The sequence below is a fragment of the Maniola hyperantus genome, chromosome 9, assembly GCF_902806685.2.
Source record: "Maniola hyperantus chromosome 9, iAphHyp1.2, whole genome shotgun sequence".
NCBI lineage: Eukaryota > Metazoa > Arthropoda > Insecta > Lepidoptera > Nymphalidae > Maniola > Maniola hyperantus.
The window spans coordinates 5149105-5173929 of NC_048544.1; the positions used below are offsets into that span (position 1 = coordinate 5149105).

At 38.6% G+C, this 24825-nt stretch overlaps 1 protein-coding gene across 4 annotated transcripts; it reads left to right on the forward strand.

The window, feature by feature from the left end:
* Positions 1 to 39: 39 nt before the first annotated feature.
* LOC117984897 (SID1 transmembrane family member 1-like) lies at positions 40 to 23561 on the forward strand. 4 transcript variants are annotated; one of them, XM_069500703.1, is made up of 21 exons: positions 40 to 246; positions 1682 to 1751; positions 2649 to 2751; positions 6376 to 6477; positions 7185 to 7297; positions 8338 to 8444; positions 8612 to 8696; positions 9057 to 9140; positions 10633 to 10757; positions 12179 to 12306; positions 14112 to 14159; positions 14844 to 14942; positions 15213 to 15324; positions 15598 to 15673; positions 16382 to 16558; positions 17174 to 17291; positions 18460 to 18582; positions 19465 to 19581; positions 20089 to 20221; positions 20883 to 21087; positions 21655 to 23561. In XM_069500703.1, exons 1-21 carry the CDS (start codon positions 143 to 145, stop codon positions 21829 to 21831), a joined length of 2406 nt encoding a protein of 801 aa, XP_069356804.1. In that variant the 5' UTR covers positions 40 to 142; the 3' UTR covers positions 21832 to 23561. The 4 variants fall into 4 exon arrangements, with proteins under 4 accessions (XP_069356804.1, XP_069356805.1, XP_069356806.1 ...); XM_069500704.1 differs by having other exon boundaries at positions 14847 to 14942; XM_069500705.1 differs by lacking the exon at positions 14112 to 14159.
* Positions 23562 to 24825: the final 1264 nt, after the last annotated feature.

Below are 24825 nucleotides of genomic sequence, written 5' to 3' on the forward strand. Positions count from 1 at the left end.
TCTGTGTCTTTTGTCATTCATTTTCATTCATGAGATTTGTTTGAATTGAGTCGGGTGCTTTTAAAAAATTCCAATATATTTCAATTTTGAATTAATATTTCTCATCAATAGTAATAATTGTGCTATCTTCAATGAAACAATAATGCTTGGTGTGATAATTTTTACTGTTGTTATTAGTAAAAGCGTTCATGCCTCTGATCACCTTGGGCGAAATTTCGCAAATAAAGATTTTATTTATAACAACACGTACGTACTTCTATTGATTACTTGTATTTGTTAATTCATTGTCATTTTATTTTATTTTCTTATGCACAGTTAATAAATCAAACTTATCAGTTGTAAATATAGATGGAGGCTAGTTGGATCTCATATCTATGCCTTTTCGGGGATTCCCTCATATCCTGCATGTACATGATTTTAAATAATGCAAGAATTTTAAATTACAAGTTTCCACTTCGTATGAGGTTGAAATTATTTTCATATTAACAGAGATCTATAATCTAAATATATAAAAGGAAAAGGTAACTGACTGACTGACTGACTGATCTAATCTAATAACCCACAGCTCAAACTACTGGATGGATTTGGCTGAAATTTGGCATGCAGATAACTATTATGACATAAGCATCCGCTAAGGATTTTTGAAAATTCAACACCCTAAGGGGGTGAAAATATAGAGGTTTGAAATTTGTGTAGTCCACGCGGACGAAGTCGCGAGCATAAGCTAGTAATTAATGATGCAAGGATATTATTAAAAAAAAATTTGAACGTACATAAGTAACTTGTAAGGGTTCCTTTCTTTGGAGATACAGAACCCTAAAAATTAAGAACAATAATTATTGGTGTTTGGGTTTTGAACATGCAAAAACAAGATTGAGAAAGGCAATTATTTTGCAATTACCATCAATTTTTTAATGACTAAATGGGCTTGCACTTGACTGCAACCACACCACACAAGAGATGATGCATCCTAAGGTGGAGTGTGCCTGCCCAGAAGGTGCAATATATAGATAGAATATTATAGCCTTGGTGAAAAACGGAAGCCGGAATGCCATTTCATAGCAAGACATATTATTAGAGATGAGGAAAAAAATGCTTCGAACAAGCCCATGGGATTTCGACTATGTTTTATGTAGGAGTGCAGACCAGTGAGATGCCTTGCGGTGTGATAGTAAAATAGTAAGGGGTAACTAGGTAGAATAGTTCTGTAGAACTCTGCAAAGCAAAATTATAGATAGCTTGCATCCTGGAGAATTGGACATGAACATAGGCTAAATAGGTACACCTATTTTTATGCTTGAAAAATCAAAGTGTTTGTTTGTTGGTCTGTTGGTTTATTGGTCTGTTGGTTGTCCTTCAATCACACCACAACGTAACAACGGATCGATGTGATTTTTTCATGGGTATAGTTCAAGACCTGGAGAGTGACATAGGCTACTTTTATCTCGGAAAATCAAAGAGTTCCCACAGGATTTTTTAAGACCTAAATCCGCGCGTATAAAGAAAGTGCTTGATATTGGTTTTGGTGCCAGTTTGATTGTATAAAAATATCTGAAGTAAATTCACAGGTCTGAAATAAGTGCTATCTATCCTTATCACGATGTCCCATGTAGAAGAAGATAGCACTAATTTTGAACTTCACAATTTACCAAATTATCACCATTGTCTTTGTTGTTTTCAGATATAAATATGACAATATTATAGATGTGATTGTAAATGGCACAAAAACTCAAATACTTGATTTCACTGAGGTAAAATATTTTGTTTTTTTATTAGATAGATACAGAAGTAGTGATGACTTAGTGGTTAAGACTTTAGCCTTCTATTTGTCGGGGTCAGGGGTTCTTCCTGGGCATGCACCTCTAATTTTTCTGAGTTATGTGTGTTTTAAGTAATTTTATTAAAAAATATCACTGGCTCTAACAGTGAATAAGATATCGTGAGGAAACCTGCATGTCTGAGAGTTCTTCATAATGTTTTCAAAAGTGTGTGAAATCTTCTAATCCACACTTGGCCAGTGTGATGGACTATGGCCTAAAGTATTCTCATTCTGAAGAAAATCTGTGCTGAATAGTGGGCCGGCGCGATGGCTTGAGGTGGTGATGATTACACAGATTGCAATATTACCTATAGTCCCCGCGTGTTCCCGCCACACCACACCCGCACAGCCCCCGCGGGGCGCGCTTACCCGGTGCGGGCGAGCGCGGGTGACGTGCGGCTGTGTCCCCTCGCCTCATACCCGATTGCTATCTCAACCTGTGGCGTACTAATATATACCTACTATTTGATATATTATCATGTCAGATAATGGGGCCGATTCTCTTGTATTCTCTAAACTAAACTAAATTGACACGTCTAAATCTATTGCTATCCCTTTCATAATGTTGCTTGCGGAAAAGGATAGCACTAGATTTAGACCTGTTAATTTAGTTTAGTTTAGAGATTGTGTACAAGAGAATTGGCCCCAATATACGTGTATAATGCACAGCATTACGTTATCATTGGTGTTAAAAATTAGTTTTTCGCCATATTGCGATTAGTTACATATTTATCATATCGATGTATCGTAAACGTGAGTTTACGTCGGACTAGTCCACCAGGCGGTGGGACTTGCTAAGTTGGTATATAATAATATTCTTTGTTTTTAGGAATCGGAACTCTTGTCTGGGTTCCCGACTCGTGTCCATGTCAGCACCAACGACACGACCAATTTAGAATACCCACTGTTTGTCACTGCAGCACAACAGAAAGGTAAATAAATAATCTACATTATCATCAGTACCTCAGTACCCATATTATAAATGTGAAAGTGTGTTTGTTTGTTGGTTTGTCCTCCAATCACGACACATCAGAGCAACGGATCGACGTGATTTTTTGCATGGGTATAGTTAAAGACCTGGTGTGTGACATAGTCTACATTTTATCCCGGGAAATCAGATTTCCCACGGGATTTTTGAAAATCTAAATACACGCGTACTAAGTCGCGGGATAGATATCAGCTAGTCACTACCCCTATTATATATGCGAAAGTGTGTTTGTTTGTTGGTTTGTCCTTCAATTCAATTTTTTTTTCAATTCTTTATTTAATAAGGCAACAAAGACCCATATTTTGTTAGTACACATATAATGCTTAAAAAACTATGTTAGTATATTTTGTTAGTATAATGCTTAAAAACTATGTTAGTATAAACATTTTATTATTATTTTATTTTTACAACAGCTATCATAATAGGGCGCAAACAATTAGATTTTGGGATCACTTTCAAGCCCTCGTCCGGTCAATACTCTACGTATTTACCGGACGAGAACTTGAATGAAATGCTGGAGAATTGGCGTATCCTTCAATCACGTCGCAACGGATCGACGTGATTTTTTGCATGGGTATAGTTTAAGACCTGGAAAGTGGCATAGGCTACTTTTTATCCCGGAAAATGAAAGAGCTCCCACGGGATTTAAAAAAAACTAAATCCACGCGTATGAAGTCGCGGGCATCAGCTAATATACATGTAAATTAAATACCTCTAGCTCATCGGGAAGTTAGTTTCTAGTCTAGTCAAACTACATTGAACCGACAAACAAACAAAACAGACAGACCGAAAAGAAAGCGAGCTAATTAAAAACTTGTTAAAAAGACTTGGTCCTGACTCCTGACTGATCACAGATCTGAACAACAGATCAGTCAGTCAATGTTTCAGGGTTTTTGGGAACACTCTTTCACTCATTTTCAACAATTTCCTACTTTCCTTTCCTGTCTAATTAGGAAAGAGAAATAACAAAGTATGGGTCATCTGGTAACTTAATAAGTGCGTTCGATATATTTATACCTGTTACATAGACCAAATTTCCAAAGAGCGACAGTAGTCCGAAGCCTATGATTTCATGGTAAATAGTACAGTAAATAAAGCCGATTATTTACGATTTATGACCGATTTAATGAACCAGGTTTTCAAATATTTTAAAAGTTGTCGGCCGAAATAGAAAAACCAGTTAAACCGGTTCATCCAATCGGCCATAAATCGTAAACGGTAAGTTTTACAAAAAAGTTTACAGGAAACAAAAGAAGCGAAATTTTATTTTCTACACTAATGGTCTACCTAATTTTTGCCCTAAAGTGGATAGTTTTCTAGATATCAGCCAAAAACTTTCCTTCAAAATTGCGATCGAAGCTCCACCTGGATCTGTCAGCATTTTGTCATTTTATGGTCAGTAAGTGACCCTTAACCTAAAAAAAAAAAGAAAATGGATCGGAAATTTAGTGCGAGGTTAAATGCTCTATTTACTGGACTAAAATGAATACCACGACGACGACTGGCCTAACTACGTAGGCCAGTTCGGGTCGCTTCTTCGTCCCGCGCTTACTATGTCTAGAGTCTAGACGGCGCGGCGTCGTGGAGTAAGGATATGATATAACATACAGATTACAGATGTTATGTCATATCCTTACTCTGTGACGCTGGCCTCGTTTTAAAGAATATGACACACCATTTCTATTTCGTTAAAGCCATAAGAAACCTATATTTGTTTTAAATATTTCGCATACAATGAAGTCAGTGTTTACAGCGAATAATAACATTTATTTATAGTACCTACATTCACACACTGTACTGTTTATTGTAACTTGACTCTTTGGAATTTGCTTGTGGTTATATGAAGTACCTACATCCTAAGCAAATTCTGTGAAGTCCAAAAGCGTAGGCAGGATACCTAACAATAATAATGTAACTACCTCGTTATCACTTCCGTAGGATTACATACGGGACTTTTTGTATCAAAACTTTCCCGTTCCCTGCCTCCAAAGTCCGACTCGGCAAAGTCATTTCAAAATTTATTTAAACTCATAAAGGAGATCGATCATTGTTCTTACATTTTAGGGCTCCCGTCCCATTTATTTGGAGCTAAATTGTCCACGTTTTCCATCTGTATATATAAAACTAGCTGATTCCCGCGACTTGGATTTAGATTTTTAAAATCCCGTGGGAACTCTTTCCCGGGATAAAAAGTAACCTATGTCACTCTCCAGGTCTTTAACTATACCTATACGCATTCATATAATCACGTTGATTTGTCGCTCTGGTGCGACGTGATTGAAGGACAAACCAACAAACCAATAAACCAACAAACAAACACACTTTCGCATTTATAATAAGGGTACTGATTCAAAGTCCTGACTGACTGACTTATAATAGCAACGCATAGCCTAAACCGCTGGTCCTAGCGACATGTTTGGGGGGTGTGTTCTTTGTAAAGAGTAGGATCCACTAAGAAAGGATTTTTCGAAATTACACCTTTAAGTGGGTTAAATGTACGTATGTAGTCCACGCGGACGAAGTCGCGAGGATAAGCTAGTGTAGGTATAAATTATTATTTAGGTATTATGTAGTATGTTGAGTTAAAGCCTATATAGGTTTGGTACCTATATTATTAGTTTACTCTGACATTCTGTAGTGAAACAGAAATAGACACAATAGGAAAAATATTATTGTCTGTCTACTTCAGGAAAAAGTTATATTCAATCAATTGATTGAATGTAAATACATAATAAAACATGGATTCCTTTATTTCTAGAACTAAGAGGAAAATTCTGCCTTATTTACCTCATACCCTCTGCGTTCAGAGTAAATGTAGACATGCTATGACTGTATTGTCTTGCCTTCAGCCCTACATACCTACTTGTAAGTGTGAAACTTTTAAGAAAGAAAGAAAGAAAATTCATTTATACCCACAAATATTAATACTGTACCTACGCGGTGATAGCCTAGCGGTTAGGACGTCCGCCTCCTAATCAGAGGTTGGGGGTTTTGATCCCGGGCTCGCACCTCTAACTTTTCGGAGTTATGTGCGTTTTAAGTAATTAAATATCACTTGCTTTAACGGTGAAGGAAAACATCGTGAGGAAACCTGCATGCCGGAGAGTTCTTAATAATGTTTTCAAAGGTGTGTGAAGTCTACCAATCTGCACTTGGCCAGTGGTAGACTATGGCCAAACCCCTTCCACTCTGAGAGGAGACCCGTGCTCGTGCCCGTACCCGTGCGTACTACCCGTGTAGTAAGCCGGCGATTAGTTGATCGTGATGATGATTAATACTAATTCAACATTCTTGTCTTCGACACCATTTCTAAAGAAGGTAGCCGGGTAGGTACAAAGATGGGAATAAACCTTCTGGGGGTTTATTGTACCTTGTTTCCGTAATCACTATTCATATTATAAATGCGAAAGTGTGTTTGTTTGTTGGTTGATTGGTTTGTTCTTCAATCACGTCGCAACGGAGCACCGGATTGACGTGATTTTTTGCATGGGTATAGCTAAAAACCTGGAGAGTTCTGGCATGGCATCAGCTAGTTAATAATAATTTAATATTATTTTTAATTTCTCAGGGGTGTCATCATGGGAGCTGCCCCTAGTAATTCCTACACGCACCACTGTACTTCAGTTCCACGACATGGCAAGGACCCTTTGTCCACACGACGCAGGGCCAAGTAAGTTATTAGTCTTACTAAAGTTCCTTTAACACCTGCCTTCGGAATGGAAATTATAATAACTTATTCAGTCTAAGACTCTTATCATCGGACTAAAGAAATTATATCTTGCGGATAACTGTCTGGCGTCGTTCAATTAATTTTAGGGTCCCTGGAGATAACTCCCTTTACAAAGTTAGGCCATTTCTCCCTATTAGCAGCCGTTCGAATGCTATTTACGAGTAAGTGCGTGTATCAACTGTTTCTCTTATCAGCGGGCCTACTGCCATAGTTTTACACTGTACAGTGTAGTGCGACGATCACGATCTAAGGTTGGGACAAGGTGTCGGAAATGAGCGTACGACCCAGCGTTGGTTTTGGACTGATTTATTAAAGGAATGCATTGAGATACCATATGTATGTCTACTTATGGGCTATTATATAGATTTTACTTATATGGTTAGGTCACACTGTACACGATCACAATAACTCACAATCACCTCTGATGCGCCGACATTCTCTCGCTATTGGCTAAAATGCATGATTGTAATATAAGCTAATCACAACGATTTAAATTGTAGCAATGATTGATACAGCTTTTCCGTAATCAATTATCTGGTCTGACCATTAAAACGTCTCGAGCATGTTTGTCTCCTCAATCTGCAGAGATTCAATTCAGGTGGTTAAGATAGATAAGTGATTCTTAAAGGATATTCTGTCATCTTCAGATATAACAGCCCAAAGCCGACCTACATTGACGTTGGCCACTTCGAGTCCAGAAAATATTTTAGTGAAGATTAAACTAAGACGTGTTCAAAACTTTTACGTAGAAGTTAATAAGGTATGTGTAATGCCATTCTCTTAATTTTTTCCCTTTTTAAGAAATTCTAAAGTAAAATAATAATTCTAAATCCAGTGTTATGTTATGACTTATGATATCCTTTTTCGCAGGGATACATTTAGACATGTTATTTTACTTAAGAGATTGTGTACAACAGAATTAGCCACAAGGTGTACTTATTCAAAGGTACTGTACGGTATATCTGTTCAGTTAAAATGGAGCGTTTGTGTTGCACAAGTGTGTGCTTAAACAACCTTGTTTTAAAGCTCTAGTTCGTTCTTATCATATATCTACAGGCAGCGCTCCAAGCGGACACCTTGTCAAATTAAAATCGACGATATTGATCTTTTGTCCTTAAATCAAGGGTCTTTAGGTCCATTTTACCCTTTTCACTTGAACGTTTTCAGAACACATTACAGAACATTGTTGCACAGAACTGACTGTGCAAGACACAGGTGACGTAGTTCAGATCAGTGCAGATTGTGTAATGCATGAATATACCGCTGACAGCTATAAGCTACGCACAACAGACGGAAACGTTTAAGTGCAGAAACCAGCCCATAGCGAAAAAAGAAAGCTACGTAAGCTATGGCATAGGCACGTGCGACGCATACATGTGTCTGTGCTGCTCTGCGTCGCGTTGTATTGCCGGCATAGATTTCTGCGCGACGCGTGCACGCGTGCAGAAATGTCTATTCTTTGTTCTAACTAGAACGAGTCTGTGTCACTAAGCTTCGTCACAACGTGGTCACCACATAGGGCGTTTGTGCACGCATCCGTGATTTTACGGATCCGTGAAAAAAATACGAATTGTATGTACGTATTTGTACGACGGCTATTTCGAAGAATCACTGATATGAACCGAATACGGATGAGAGCACAAACGCCTACACGCTCGTGGCCAATGTCTGCCTCAACTGCCCCGCCCTGCAAAATCTGTACTGTGCTGTGCTACGTTGCCAGCGTGTCAGCATACGCTTAGCCTACCTGAGCAACACCATTGGGTGTGCCTTCATACAAAATAAAATTCGTCGTTTCAGGAAGTAACGTTAAACGTGACTCCTAGTTCGCCGAAATATTACTATTTTTCATTTGACCGGGATCCGTGGAACCTCACCGAAACCGAAAATTCAACATACGTTCCAAAGTAAGTGCCAAAGCTCTGCCATATAGGAGCCTTCATATTATATTAGCTTTTCCCGCGACTGGATTCGCGTGATTTTACCATTACACAATACACGCTGTATAATGGAACTTTATGGCAACCAAATTTTTTAAAAGTGTAATTAAAAATAGTATTTTGTTCTGCTTTAGATTCAACTACAAGCCAAAAAGTGTTCTTCTCATTATCGATTCTGATGACGATGTGTGCGCCTTTGTCTCCATACAAAATAATTCGGTAAGATAATGTAATGTTTTTAATTTTTAGGGTTTAAACTTTAAATTTTTAAACTTTAAGGGGCTGGCAGGAGGTTGCCACGATACTAAGTTTCTGGCAATGCATGACTTGATTCCTAATACTATTTCGAAGAAAATACTTTATACTATATTTAGACTTTATACTTTGACGTAAGATTTTATACGTCTGCCTATTAAGGTAATAAACCTGTAACTGCCAAAACTACCATGATCTATTCTCCCTGTGTTGGGGACAATACACAAAGAAACTTTGAGATTTTATAAAATAATGAAAGGTCTGGCCCTCGCGGGCTCTTAGTCCATTAACAACAGCCAATGTTCACACATGAATTTGTTGCAGTGTCCAGTGTTTGACAACGAAAAGGATATGTTGTACCAAGGGTACTTCTTCACGATGACTCACAAGGGAGGCATTACTATCACCGTTAGTAGATTTAATTTCTCTTTAAATAATCTCAAATTCAAAGGACATGGTCCGTTGAATTTGGGCTCCACAGGTAAAAATGATCTCAGAAGGCGCCACAAGAGGTCCGGCCAATGTCAATGTCAAATCAACAGTTGTTTTTTTAGGGTTCCGTATCTCAAAAGGAAAAACGGAACCCTTATAGGATCACTTTGTTGTCTGTCTGTCTGTCCGTCTGTCTGTCAAGAAACCTAGAGGGTACTTCCCGTTGACCTAGAATCATGAAAGGTGGGTCTTATTAGGTAGTTAGTCTTAGCTGGTATTAGGGGAAAAAATCTGAAAACCGTGAATTTGTGGTTACATCACACAAAAAAAAATTAAATTGTGGTCATAAACTAATAATTAGTATTTTCAATTTTCGAAGTAAGATAACTATATCAAGTGGGGTAACATATGAAAGGGCTTCACCTGTGCATTCTAAAACAGATTTTTATTTATTTTTATTCATCATATAGTTTTTGAGTTACTTATACTGCAAAATGTCGAAAAAATACGACTGGAGTACGGAACCCTCGTTATGCGAGCCTGACTCGCACTTGGCCTGTTTTTATTTTTTATTTGCTAGCTTTGTTAATAATTGTTGATATCAATACAATATTCGATTGTTTCGTGACTTATTTAATGATGTATGGATACCTGGAAGCTCGTACAATTAAAATTATGGCGTTTGACAGCTTAGTATAGCTGCTGCGCGATTGCGGGAGAATGACAGCTACAATGTCACGATCGCAATCAACTCTGATTGGTTATCGCTCGCTCACTATTGGCTACAATGCATTGTTGCAACAAGAATTGCACAAATTCAGCCAATCAGAACAATGGAGATTGTATTAATGATTGATGCAGGTTTTAGACAATCGCCCTACAGGTTCCACAGATGATATACTAGTTACTACTAAAGGTAGTACCTTTATGGCAGTGTGGATTCCCATTGAGCCTATGCTTTATAAAAAACTAGCTGATACCCGCGACTTCGTACGCGTGGATTTAGGTTTTAAACATCCCGTGGAAACGCTTTGATTTTCCGGGATAAAAATTAGCCTATGTCCTTCCCCGGGATGCAAGCTATCCCTGTACGAAATTTCGTCAAAATCGGTTGAACGGTTGAGCCGTGAAAAGCAAGCAGACAGACAGACAGACAGACACACTTTCGCATTTATAATATAGTATGGATAATTCATTCATCTGTATATATAAAAAGGAAAGGTTGACTGACTGACTGACTGATCTATCAACGCACAACTCAAACTATTGGACGGATTGAGCTGCAATTTGGCATGCAGATAGTTATTATGACGTAACCATCCGCCTAGAAAGGATTTTTTCTAAAATAGGGAGTTAAATAGGGGTAAGAAATTTGTATAGTCAACGCGGACGCAAGTCGCGGGCACAAGCTAGTATTTACATATATAAATTGTGCAAGTGAGAGGCAAATAGAAGTAATGTTTTTCAGCAATCTATGTTTCCACGCGGCTTTTACATAGTATTCATAGTGAAGGAGAGCGACGAAGACTGCACTGGAATTAGCGATTCAGAAGGCGGAGTGAGGAATCTCGGCAGTCGGCTCAAAACCTTCAGGTGGGTAGACATTTTTTTTTAAATTTTGAACCATCGAAATATGTACAGTTCTTGCAATTGGGTATTTGACTCCAATTTTTTTATTACTTTATTATAAACTAGAATAAAAATAATGACGTAAACCGAAATATCTAATTAAATCGATCAAATAACAAAAAAGTTATAAGCATTTAAATATTTCTGATTAGACAGAGGTAGCGATACAGCAGTTTGACATCACACCTACTAATGCCATAGTAGCTTCGTGCGGTTTTATACATTTCGTTTTGCTAGAAAGGGATAGAAGACCCTCCCACTCCAAAATGAAAATGCCTGTAACTTTGTAAATCTTTGTTGGATTTTAATATTTTTTCAGTGTACGTACATTATTTTTTTCTTAGTTTATAATAAAGTAATAACATTTATCAAATTCAAAAGTAGGAAAATACCCAATTCACGAAGGCTACTGAACTTTACTTGTGGTAACGTTGTTTACATGGTCATTGCGTAAGTGTGCGTGCATGTCGGACCAATCAGTCGCGAGCAAGCGCTGTCAAACGCACACATTTAGTGCACCTTGTACCGATACGACTTAAACACAAGCATGAGTCAGTGGCCTTCGTGAAATGCAAGAACTATAACAGAAAACGTTTATCTGGTAGTGTGTACGAGACACAATAATCTCTTACAAATAAACTTAGTCATGTGGTCCTAAATAAAAGGATTTGCTTTTGAGATGTTCAAAGTTAAGATCAAAGTCAAATCATTTATTCAAAGTTGATACCATTGTATAGTTTTGATTGTCAATTGTTGGAGTTCTAAGATAAAAGTCAATTTATTCACCACAACACAATCGTGAATAAGTCAACCAAATAACTATAAGCATCTGTTTTCTTTTTTAAAAGCTGTGATAGCCTAGGGGTTAGGATGTCCGCCTTCTAATCGGATGTCGGGGGTTCGATCCCGGGCACGCACTAACTTTTCGGAGTTATGTGCGTTTTAATGAATTAAATATCACTTGCTTTAACGGTGAAGGAAAACATCATGAGGAAACCTACATGTTTGTTGGTTTATTGGTTTGTCCTTCAATCACGCTGCAACCTAATTTTTTGCATGAATATATAGTTTAAGACCTGAAGAGTGACGTAGGCTACCTTTTATTCCAGAAAAACAAAGAGTTCCCACGGGATTTTCGAAAATTTAAATTCACGCAGATGAAGTCGCGGGCCTCAGCTAGTAAATAATAACTACTGGCATCGAAAATTTCCATACCATTGCGCTCTCGTGCATTCGTAACAGTTCGTTCAATTTCAGCGCCTGCTAGAAACCTTCGACTTCGGTCACAACTTCGGCCCATTGTGGCCGAAGCCGATAGTTCGGTCGAACTCTAATTATAATCGAATTATTTCAAAATGATCTACGAATACATATTTCTCGTCCAGGTTTCGCGTAGTGGAAGCGGTGTCGTACGGAGACTATGTAACAGGCGTTTTGGTCGTGCTCGCGCTTATGTCGTTAGTTGCCTTATTAGGACCAATCGGGACCGCCATCTATTGCAGGAGTCGAACTCGTATGTGTATTTATATTTTTTAATCAAATAGCATTTGTGTTTCTGTGGTGCAATAAAGTATATACATACATACATACATACATTTTGGTTACCTGTTTCCTTAGCACCAATTTTTTTCCCACTTTCGATTGGCAGGCACGACCGCGAAATGAGTGAGTCCGTTTAATTCGCAACGATAATTTCCATAGTTGAGGCACAGTTTGAGGCTCGACCGTGAAAGAGTCTTAGGGCGGTTTCAGACTAGCGTATTTTTTGCGCGTATACGGTCGTTTCAGCATACGCGCTTACACGCGCGCTACATTACGCGCTTCTTAAAACCGGACTCGCGGATACGGGCATATTTCGGCGTGTTCGCTCGAACCGGTGGTGTTGCGGGGAGGTGTCTCTCGCGGCTCGCGCTTATACGAGCTTAGAAGCGCGTCAACGCTCGTACGAGTTGAGCGTGTGCCAAAAGGCGCGCCTACATGCGCTTACAAAAACGAGCTCATACACACGTATAAAACGCAAGTCTGTAACCGCCCTAACGGAGCGGGCTGACTATGGAAATTATCGTTGCGAGTTAAACGGACTCATTAATGACCTCGCTCATTTTGCGGTCGAGCCCCGGCTTTACGTTTGTTGTTTTCGTTTATTTTCATAATTTTTTCAAAAGTATTTACCATTGGAGTCTAAGAGTGTCTGATTACTTTCTAAAGCCTCATAATGTGAAAAAATGATGTCATACATCCGTTGGACCAGCGACTTAAATATTGTGGCTGATTCTGTTATACACAATCTCTAAACTGTACTAAATTGACCAGGTCTAAATCTATGCTCCAGAAAAAAGCATATTACACAATCGAAGATTATGTAAATGATAAAAACAAAAAAAAAACCAACTTCAATACCTAGCCACAAACACTAAAAATTAAAAAAGAATTTAATTTATTACCGAATATATTATGTATACAAGAGTTAATATAGTTCCATGATAATACTTTTTGGCGCCGGTGCCTTCATATTTTTATGAGACACCACAATGGCACCTTATTGGCACCGACCCCAAAAAATATTATCATGGCCACTATATTAACTCTTGTATACATAATAATTATATTCGGTAATAATTTTTTTTTTTTAATTTTTAGTTTTTGTGGCTAGGTATAGAAGTTGGTTTTTATTTTTTTTGTAAAAAAAATTCACCATTTTTTTGTGGCCCCATGGTATTAAAATATGCTCTGCCTGGTTAAAATCTACTGTTTACTAAGCTATTACACTGATCGCGAGCAATTTACTCTTATCCGTTGAGGAGTTCCATTATCTATCTTCGAAGATGTTCATCAGATCTTCACCAAATTTATATGGGACCACCTTTGAAGTATACGCTTTCAAACAAAAAAAGAATTTTCAAAATCGGTCCAGGCGTCTTCGAGTAATCGGGGAACATACATAAAACATAAAAAAAAAAGATTCCGACGAATTGAGAACCTCCTCCTTTTTTTGAAGTCTGTTAAAAAGAGCGTGGATTTGACCTGCAGCTCGTTACAGCATTGCGCTGGATTGTAATTACTTTTTTTCTATAAGTATGGCATAATATTGTATATCAAATCTTCGAAAAGGGCAAACCGCCGAGTTTCTTGCTGCTTCTTCTCGGTAGGAAAGGCATTCTGAACCAGTGGTAGATGCATTTGACGATTCAAAAGAACTTATAAAAGTTTTAATTATGAAAGGAATAGCAATATATTATTAAGTCATCTCATTTTAGTTTAGAGATTATGTAAAACAGAATTATAGTTATGTACATTGTTGTATTATTAAACATTTAGGGCCCAACACACAACATTTACCTGAGCCTGTTGACACAATGGGTGTTGGTAAGAAATATAACCGTACTTAAGGGAACCTGCTTTCTTAATAATATTTAATCGTAGACAGAGAAACCAATAGTTGGTCTATCAGTCACGAGTTAATAAATAAATAATATAATAAATAAATCATTTATTGTTTCACCAAAATTTAGTTGCTTGTTGCAACTTGCATGCGCATGAAATACAAGTGGGTTCTTATTCGAAATATGCAAGAACTTTCTTAATGCATGTAACAGGCATGTAAAACAAGATTTCAGACCTTAAAACCCGACTTTTCAAAGTACTAACATGTAAAAACGGATATTTTTGTCGTACATATTATTCTGACGTCATCTATGTATATGTCACCGCCAATCTGTACTATTCGGTATTGTAAAGAATAGCTAACCGTACTTTGGATGCAATTTCGTACGAATTTGACTCGTGTAAACACGTGACGTACGAACACGCACGAACAATCTCGACTATACAAACACTATGGGAGCGCGCAAACTGGGTGTAAGTACAACTAACCCCCACCCAGTCTGCCCACTCCTTAATTCTTGGAGCTCGGGATTGTTTGTGCGTGTTCGTACGTGTTCGCACGAGTCAAATTCGTACGAAATCGGAACCAAAGTGCGTCTAGCCTTATAGCCTTGGGGTCCAGCCTTTATTTATGAGTTCACATTACATGAAATGTTTTTGTTCCAGAAGAAATACTTTTAAATGATGAAACTCCTGGACCGTCCAGTTCTCGAACCGAACCGAGCACTAGCGAATCAGTACCAGTTTTAAATCATGATAGTAAGGGTAAGTGGAAAAACTTGGAATATGTGTTTTAACATTTTTTTAAAATATGAGTTTAAAATTTTATCATGATCAACCCATCGCCGGCTTACTACTGAGTACGGGTCTCCTCTTAGGATGGGGAAGGTTTGGCCATGATTTATCACGCTGATCAAGTGCGGATTGGCGGGCTTCACACACCTGGAATTTGGAAAAAATATACAAGTCAAATTCCTTTAAGTTAAGAAAATATTTATTGAACTGATTGACCAACAAGATTTTTCTCTATTATAGACTCAGACTTGGAATCAGAGCCGGATATTGCTGGCAATTCGCTACCAATGCCTTTGAATGTGGCTGGACTCAGTCGAGCTTGCCCTGTCGCCCAGAGACGACGGTCTAATAGGTAAATTCTAGGTATTACTAAGCCTTCGCTGTCCGTCCGTTCGTCCGTCCGTCTGTTAGTCAGCGGGCTGTACCGTAATAGGTAGAGAGTTGAAATTTTCACAGAAGTGTATTTCTATGACTAACAACAAATAATAAAAATTTCAAAATGGCTGCCATGAAAATTAAAAAAAGTGTTATTGTGCGATGGTACAGAACCCTTTGTGTGCGAGTCCGACTTACACTTGGCCAGTTTTTCCGCACTCGACTAACAGATTGTCTATTACATTGGCAGGTATTTCTGGAGCGCTCTCACTGTGGCAGTGGTATACGCATTGCCAGTTGTACAGTTACTGTTCACATACCAACGGGTAAGTTGCAAAATGTTCTGGAGTAGACTTAAGCCGCGATTACACCTGTAAGTTTTACTCACGTAAGTAGCTTACGTATCCAGTTGACAACTTTACTATTGTAAATCTAAATATATAAAAGGAAAAGGTGACTGATTGACTGACTGAGTGATCTATCAACGCACAGCTCAAACTACTGGATCGATTGGGCTGAAATTTGGCATGCAGATTGGTTGTGACGTAGACAGCCGCTAAGAAAAGATTTTTGAAAATTCAAACCCTAAGTGGTGAAATAGGGATTTGAAATTTGTGTGGTCCACGCGGACGAAATCGCGAGCATAAGCTAAGTGTACTTATAAGAGTATTTAAATTAGTAAAGTCTTAAGTTAATCACGTAAGCTACTTACATAAGCTACTAATTATATATGACAAAATAGCCACACTGACACCCCAATAATATCTACATTGCACCCGAACAAAGCCGAGGCAGGTCGCTAGTCTATAATATAAAAATGAATCACTTGATGTGTTGCTCATCGCAAATCTCGAGAACAGCTGAACCGATTTCGCTAATTCTTTTTTTATAATATTCCTTGAAGTACGAGGATGGTTCTTAAGGAGAGAAAAATTTAATTTAACCTTCCCCTCAATTTTCTAAACTCCACCCGAGCGAAGCCGGGGCGTGTCAGCTAGTTTATAACATTAATAAGAACTTGACTATATCCACAGTTGATCTTCCAAACGGGCGATCAAGACGTGTGCTACTACAACTTCTTGTGCGCCCACCCGCTGGGCGTGCTGGCGGACTTCAATCACGTCTACTCCAACATCGGCTACGTCATACTGGGGCTGGTGTTCATGGCGCAGATCAGGTGCCGGCGCAAGTTCAGATACATTGATGACCAGGTGATCCCCGAATTTGTTGATTTTCAGAATATCTTTTTATACTTTCCTGATGTGTGGTGTGACAAGGATGGATAAGATAAGGGATCAGTACCCTTATTATAAATGCGATAGTGTGTTTATTTGTTGGTTTATTGGTTTGTCTTTCAATCACGTCGCAACAGTGCAACGGATTGACGTGATTTTTTGCATAGGTATAGATAAAGACCTGGAGAGTGACATAGGCTACTTATTATCCCGGAAAATCAAAGAGTTCCTACGGTGATTTAAAAAAATCTAATACCACGCAGACGAAGTCGCGGGCATCAGCTAGTGAATATATAAGGGGAAGTTTGAAAGTAGCGCCATTGGTATAAAAGATGAGGGGTAATAGGCTGGCATGGTATATGGGCATATAATGCGGAGGGAAGAAAGCCATGTCACTAGAAGAATGTTAAATATGCATGTGGAAGGAAAAAAGAGGAGAGGACGACCAAAGAAAAGGTAGATGGATTCGTGAAAGAGGATATGAGTGTAATACGCACAAGAGTAGAAGAGATAGCGCTGTACAAATGTGACGCAAGTTTTCACTTTGACATAATATCAATTTTTTAACCTGATCGAAGTCAAATGTTGCAGGAATTAGGCATTCCGCAGCACAGAGGGTTGCTTTACTCCATGGGGTTGGCGCTGGTGATGGAAGGCTTGCTATCGGCCTGCTACCACCTTTGCCCCAACAAGATGAACTTCCAGTTCGGTGAGATAACCTTCACATCATGACCACTCATTACCATCCATCATCACTACCCATATCATAAATGCGAAAGTTTGTTTGTCCTTCAATCACGTCGCAATAGAGCAACGGATAGATGTGATTTTTGCATGGGTATAGCTAAAGACCTGGAGAGTGACAGACTACTTTTATCCCGGAAAAACCAAATAGTTATCACGGGATTTTAAAAACCTAAATCCACGGATGAAGTCGCGGGCATCGGCTAGTAATAAATAGTCATATCTTCTCAAACAGGCTCCGATTCGTGGGATCAAAAAAAACAAAAGTCAAATTCACATACAAAGTGGTAGTAAAACCATGTATAGTCCGTGACAGGTTGAGAGTGCAATTGGGGTATGAGGTGGGGGGACGTCCCGCACACCCGCACGTCACCCGCGCTGGCCTGCACCGGGTTAGTGCGCGGGCTGTGCGGGTGGCGGGGCGTTCCCTCCCCGATTGAAATTTCAACCAGTCATGTACTGGAATGATGAGAAGGGAAGACAGAGAAAAACAAGAAAAAAAGGAGAGAGAGCAACCAGAGGGTCAGCACGAAGTAATGTAATACGGTTCCGTGCTGATCTCGCAGAGGGGGAGGTCTTTTTAGTCCGTGCGAGTGGGACACACCCTGTCGATAGACAGAAGTCCATTAGGGATTTTTCCTCCTCCTAGAGTAAAAAAAAACCAGTCACGTAAGCAATGGGTGATTCATTCGAATAACTATTGCTAAATTACTCGATTGTTGTGATTATTCGATAACAATCAAGTATTAAATTGCACAATCGAATAATAACTCTGTACTAACCATGCGCTCCGCATTCGTAGACTAAATAATGAATGAATCGAACAATTGATTGTCGATTTTTATTCGATTGTTTTTGCAACAATCGCCCATCACTAATATAGGTACAGTGCGCGACAGGTCGAGATGGCAATCGGGTTGAGGACGCCTCATGGTGCGGGATAGCGCGGGTGACGTACGAGTGTGCGGGGCGTCCCATACCCCAATTGCCATCTCAACCTTACGTGGACTATAGGTAGGTACACGCCTTTTTCACGCGGTAATGAAAGGATTGACGCATTTATGGGTTACACACAATGACGTAAAGCTAAAGGCTTATTCTTTAGGCTTTATATGGTTTGTTTTTTATTCTAGATTCATCGTTCATGTACGTGATCGCAGTTTTGTGTATGATAAAGCTATACCAAAGTCGTCACCCAGATGTAAATGCTAGCGCCCATACAACTTTTATGCTTCTGGCATTGTTGATGGCTATCGGTAAGGCTTTTTTAAATATCTTTAACTTAGGCAAAGATCATGCGTTCCATCCGCATTTTGATTATCACAACTTTCGTGCTAGCTCCGCTGGTATCGTCAAACTGGATTGCTTTTTTTTTATTGACTAGCGCTTGGATGCAATCAGATCTGGTGGCAAGTGATGATGCAGCCTAAGATGGAGCCACAACATCCTAGATCTGATAACTTCGACACAGAACAAAAAATAGCATTTCATGGCCAATATAATAAGGCCAAATCAATCCTGTACCTAATCAGAAAAGCATTCTTCAACATCACCAAAAAAAACCTTTTTAAAAATCTATAAGACATATCAGACCATTTCAGGTCTGGAATCCATATTTCATTAAGGATATAGAATTGTTGAAAAGGGTGCAAAGGCGAGCCACTAAGTTGCCTAGGGAACTGAAAAATCTCCCCTATGAACAAAGACTTAAAAAACTTGGACTCAGCACTCTCAAAAGCAGGCGAGAAAGAGGCGATCTAATTGAAACTTACAAAATACTAAATAATTATATAATGTCCCAAATTTTGAGAGCATGTATTCGAGAAGGAGCAATCCTAGATTTAGGGGACATGATATGAAGCTACAATATCAATTGCCATCATCAAACCCATTTAAACACTTTCTGACCAACAGAGTTGTTCACATATGGAATAAATTGCCTAAGGAATTAAGGATGTGGTTATGTCAAGTTCTGTTAACCAGTTCAAGAAGATTAGACAAACATTTGGAAAACTCGAAGCACTTCTGATACAGCCGCATCAGCGAAAGCTGCTTAGTCTATTAAAAATAATAATAATAATATAATGCTTATGCTTATGGTTTGAATGACAGTAAATGAAGAATATTTTCTATTTCAGGTTGTTTGGGCATGATGTATCCCAACGAGTATTTCTGGACTATTTTCACCATAATGCATCTCGGCGTATGCTTCATACTCACTTTGCAAATATATTATGTGGGTAGACTTAAGATAGGTAAGGTCAGGGTAATTTTATGATGGAATCGTAAAGCCTGACATCCACTCGAGGCGCGCGTTTAATGCGTTTTCGTACGAATTTAACTCGTGCGAATACATACGAATACTCACGCACAATCCCGACCTTCTAAGAACTACTGAAAGAAAGGGATGCATACTGGATGCGAGTTAGTCGTACTTATACGTACTTATATATTATAATTTTTAAATACACTTTCGTGCGTTAAACATGAAAAATTGATGTTTAAAAATTGATTAACTTGCCTCAGGGACAATGTTTGTGGGATCAAAGAAGAGAATCTTGAAGATACAGATTAATTATCACTTACACATCACAACGGACTTCACGGCCTATTTGACGGAGAAAAAACGTTTAGTGTTCGCACTTAACTCGCAGAATCAGTATTTATACGTTTACGCACGATACAAATTCGCTTGTCCTGAAAACGTGCACTGTTATTGCCGTGTGAACAAGATCTTTTTAATTCTGTCATATTGTTTTCAGAACCATCGATCGTCGTTAAAGCATGGGAAGGCATAAAACAACATGGCCGCTTAGTGTTTATACCCAAGTACCGCGCCCGAGGGGTGTTACTCGTGATTGCTAATATAGCTAACTGGGCTCTTGCTGCATATGGGTAAATATCACCATAGGATACTTAGTAGTAAGTTACTGTACCACGCACAACAGACGGAAATGTTTAAGTGCGGAAACCAGCCCAGGGTGAAGAAGAAGAAGAACTTACAGTACGTGGCCGAAAGTAATGTACATCGGCCTTTAGAATGACATTTCGGCTTTGTAGAGCGTTGTGTCAAAAAATATTTTGATTCAATATATTTTTAACTAGCTGATGCCCGCGACTTCGTCCGCGTGGATTTACATGTGGAAACATACACACACACACACATACATACAAACTTTCGCCTTTATAATATTAGTCGGATAAATTTTCAATGAATTTTGTAGTACAAAATTGCTTTTAAAGAGATTAAGACGTTTAAAATTCGTAACAAATACACTACACTACACCATTCTGTGGGTAACTGAAAGCTCAGTTACAACGCTTTTGAATCGTCAGATAGTTTAATTTACCACTGGTTCAGAATGCCGTTCCTACCGAGAAGAACCATCAAGAAACTCGGCGGTTGCTCGGTTGCTTCCACGCAACCTTGTAGGTTTGTGTAGATATGCCAAATCTAAAAATTCTTTTGATACAATATTATAAAAGCAAAATACTCAGCCAGACAAAGGATTTCTGTACTTTACACAGACATAATACAAGTTAACCCTCTTTTCAGCATCTATAAACACGGCAAAGACATAGCCCGTCACCTCCTTGCCATTCTACTGGGCAACACACTCCTCTACACACTGGGATATGTAGTGCTAAAGCTGGTCCATAGGGAGAAAATATCCAAAGCCACCTGGCTGTGGCTGGCCTTGGCCCATGCCTCTTGGGTTCTGGCTGCAATTTTGTTTACAGACTCGAAGACTCATTGGTCGGTGAGTGGAAATTTATACCTGCCGCTTTTAGGTTTCCTAGGCTTTTAGGTTCTCCTTGAGTAAAACAAGGAACTATGCCACTGCCATTTTTTTTTGCAAAAACTATTGTAAGTCCCGCAAATTGCTATTGCGCTGGAACCATGTCTCATTAACATCGAAATGACGTCATTTACGTACATTTAAGTAAAAATATACCATCAGTTTGAAACGTAGGTCTAGTGCTGACGTCACTAAAATGGCGGTCACGCGCATTAGCAATTTGCGGGACTTATAACGCTGTAAAGTTGAAATTTGGCATGGTTAAAGAAACTGGTTACCGCTAGATAGACGACTATTCAGATTTGAAAAAATCTTTTAGGGTAGTAGTAGCTGAAGATGAATTTTTTTTGAGGTCATTCGTTATCGTTGACTAGGTATTTAAAAATCACTATGAGGTGTATTAAGTAGTTTTTTTTCAAAAAAGCTACTGCTTAGCTGTTGGACCAAAGTAGCAGTTTTACTCGAGTTTGGTTTCCCGCCTCTAACTCCTAAACTACCATATTGAAAAACCTGAGTCTTTTGTTACAGCAAACGCCAGCTCAGTCCCGAAATCTCAACGCCGAGTGTTCGGCGCTAAATATGCTAGATTCACATGATTTATGGCATCTGGCCTCAGCGTCCGCCATTTTCTTCTCTTTTAACGCATTGCTCATATTGGACGACCCTCTCGCCGATACTCCTAGACATCTTATACCAGTGTTTTAAATTACAGTTGAGTCAATACAAACGTACGAACTGAGTCATAAATCATTTTTATCGGACCTCTCACTCACACTTACAGGCCTTATGGAACTGGAACCTGGTGCTCTGGTGTTGTGTGTAACAGAATAAAAATTATTTCGCGATAGTCGATAACAGGTTGTAAAAATCCAGGACCCTAGAGGTGAAGGAAATAATACCTACAGCGTCGCCCCAGCTACCTACGTCCGAACGGCATCCCTTTATCGATAACGACTTCTGCAACATTCTCGCAACCCTATGATCGTAATAATTTATGACTCAGTTCACACGTTTGTAACGGTTCAACTATAGTAATTTATTTTAGTATGCACTAGCTCCTATACTATAAGTAAAACTGTTTGTCAGTGACTTATTTTTAATCATGCGGTGCTATAGCTCCTAAGTGTTCGTCATATTGAGAAGTTTTTCTTTATTAATTATAGTAATTGGGTTCTACTTCTGACCCCTTTTTATTCAGTAGACTGATGCGCCCAAAACTCCAAACTAAGAATGGGGTGGACTTTCCGCCATATTTAGACGTCTTAGCTGGAAATTATATTATTGTGTAATAATATATTTCCATCTAAGACGTACAGTACGATTCAAACTTGAATACGTCTGCGTGAAGTTGCGACACGTGCGCAGATACCCTCCCCGCTTCCCCGGACACCCAAAATGTGTGTGGTGCGCAACGTCGTGCGCAAACTTCAGGGGCGCATTTAAGTTTGAATTGTACTGTAAGAATGTGGCGGAAAGTCACTCCTATTCTTAGTTTGTGCGCATTATAATTTGTAGTATTACGCTATGAGCTCTTGATCATGTTTTTAATTTTTTTATTTATCTTTGTTTTAATCTATGCTTTTTAGTCTATGACCATTTTATTTGTGTGTAGCCAGTTACGAAAACTATTTTTTACTATAGGTACTTACTATCTTTTGTTATGCTCTGAGAATATTTTAAACAGATTTTAGTAATTTTATTAATAAATATCATCTTATGTTAAATATTACCAAAGATGAACTTCTTTTCTTTCCAAATATAATGTTTTATAATAGGTATCAACGTTTTTTAATGGCACAGTCTTTATATTAGTGTTATGAAATTATTTGTCGGTTTTAATGTTTTAAACATATCTATGTCTTATGCTTTTTTATTATAATTACTGTAAAAATCGGCCAACTGCGAGTCGGACTCGCACACGAAGGGTTCTGTACCATCATACAATAAATAACACTTTTTTACGGCGGCCATTTTGAAATTTTTATTATTTGTTGTTATAGCGGCAATAAAAATTACATATTCTGTGAAAATTTCAAACTATTACAGTTCACGAGATACAGCCCGACGACAGACAGACGGAAGGACGACAGATGGACAGTGGAGGCTTAGTAAAGGCACCCGTTGGCACCCTTAGGGTACCGAACCTTAAAAAGTTACCAATCCTTATGACATTTGAATAACACTATGCTCACGCTTTTTCATAAGGGAATGTCAAAGTGAATATTATGTATTAGCTAAATAATATTTTAGTGTCTACTATTAAAATACATTTGACCATAGGTAGTTAGCTGAAAAATTACTGTGATATAAAATGTGCTTGTATGAGAACAAATGTTATGTTAGTAGTTTATAAGTATGATATTATTATTATGCCTGCTCACGAATGATTTTTATCCTAACTAGTTGTAAGATTTAATAAATTTCAATTTTTTAAATTTTCGTTGTCTAATAATTAGTACCTACCTTTCTTCCTTTATGTATACATTCTATACTAATAAATAAAGTTGAAGTGTATGTCTGTAATTTCGATATAACTACCTTTTATTAAGCTCATATGGTTATTTAAACTGTACCATAACTGAATCAAACGTTTTTAAAATGTTTGTCTGTCCGTTTGAACTGGCTAATCGTCGGAATGGCTGAACCTATTTTGACGGGACTTTCACAGACAAGTAGAGAATTAACCAAGGAGTAACATAGGCTACTTTTTAAACCAACTTTTAAAAAAGAAGTTGTGTTTTTCTACCTAATGTACACCGAAATCTGAGCTTTCTGAACCGATTTGCGTATATTTTTTTAATCGATAGAATTTTTTTACGACACTCATAAAAATTAGGATTCCAACTCCTCAATTCTGATGCTGCATGTGACCTCACCACCAAAACTGATGGGATTTAGTAACTATTGGTTATTAATTTATAATGGATGTACCTACCAAATAAAGACTTTATCGTTAAATTCGAGGAACCAACTCCTGACTTCAACCCTGATGGTGTGTATGGATTGCATTCTTAAATCATGGTGACTTAGAAACTGGCCTATTATGTCGGTTAGAAAAGAGATCGACTAAACTTTGCGATGCCGCTTGCTTCTAAATTCTGCTGCCATTCCTGTTTGCATCAGGCTTTGAGAAATTTAAAAGGCGTGAGGGGTAAAACGGACCGACGCGACGTGATTTTTTGCATGGATATACTTAGTTAAAAATCTGGAGGGGAGGAGAATCACGGGTTTTTAAAAACTTAAATGTACGCGGGCATCTACCTATAGTACCCGAGAGGTCGAGATGGCAGTCGGGGAAGGAACGCCCCGCACGTCCCCCCGCCTCATACCCCGATTGCCATCTCGACCTGTCACGAACTATACATTTGTATTTCAATAATTTTACTTATTTATACTGAAACTATGAGAGTGATGATAGCCTTATGGTTAGGTTAGGTTAGAGGATGCCGGATGCCGGCTTTCTTTTCGGGAGATCGGGGGTTCGGTCCCGGGCACGCACATCGGGTGTGTGAAGTCTGCCAATCTGCAATGAGCCAGCGTGGCAGACTATGCCCTAAACCCTTCCCACTCTGAGAGGAGACCCGTGCTCTGCAGTCTGCAGTGAGCCGGCGATGGGTTGATCATGATAATTTATGATGACTTGTTTAATACCGTTGTGCTTGTGTGCTACCGAATTAGCACTGCACCTAATCTTTTTGT

Excerpts from the sequence above, each read along its gene's own strand:
- LOC117984897 (XM_069500703.1), top strand. The coding sequence starts at position 143 with ATGCTTGGTGTGATAATTTTTACTGTTGTTATTAGTAAAAGCGTTCAT. Across the intron at positions 1,752-2,648 it reads AAATACTTGATTTCACTGAG|GAATCGGAACTCTTGTCTGG; the intron begins GTAAAATATTTT and ends CTTTGTTTTTAG. Across the intron at positions 8,697-9,056 it reads TCTCCATACAAAATAATTCG|TGTCCAGTGTTTGACAACGA; the intron begins GTAAGATAATGT and ends AATTTGTTGCAG.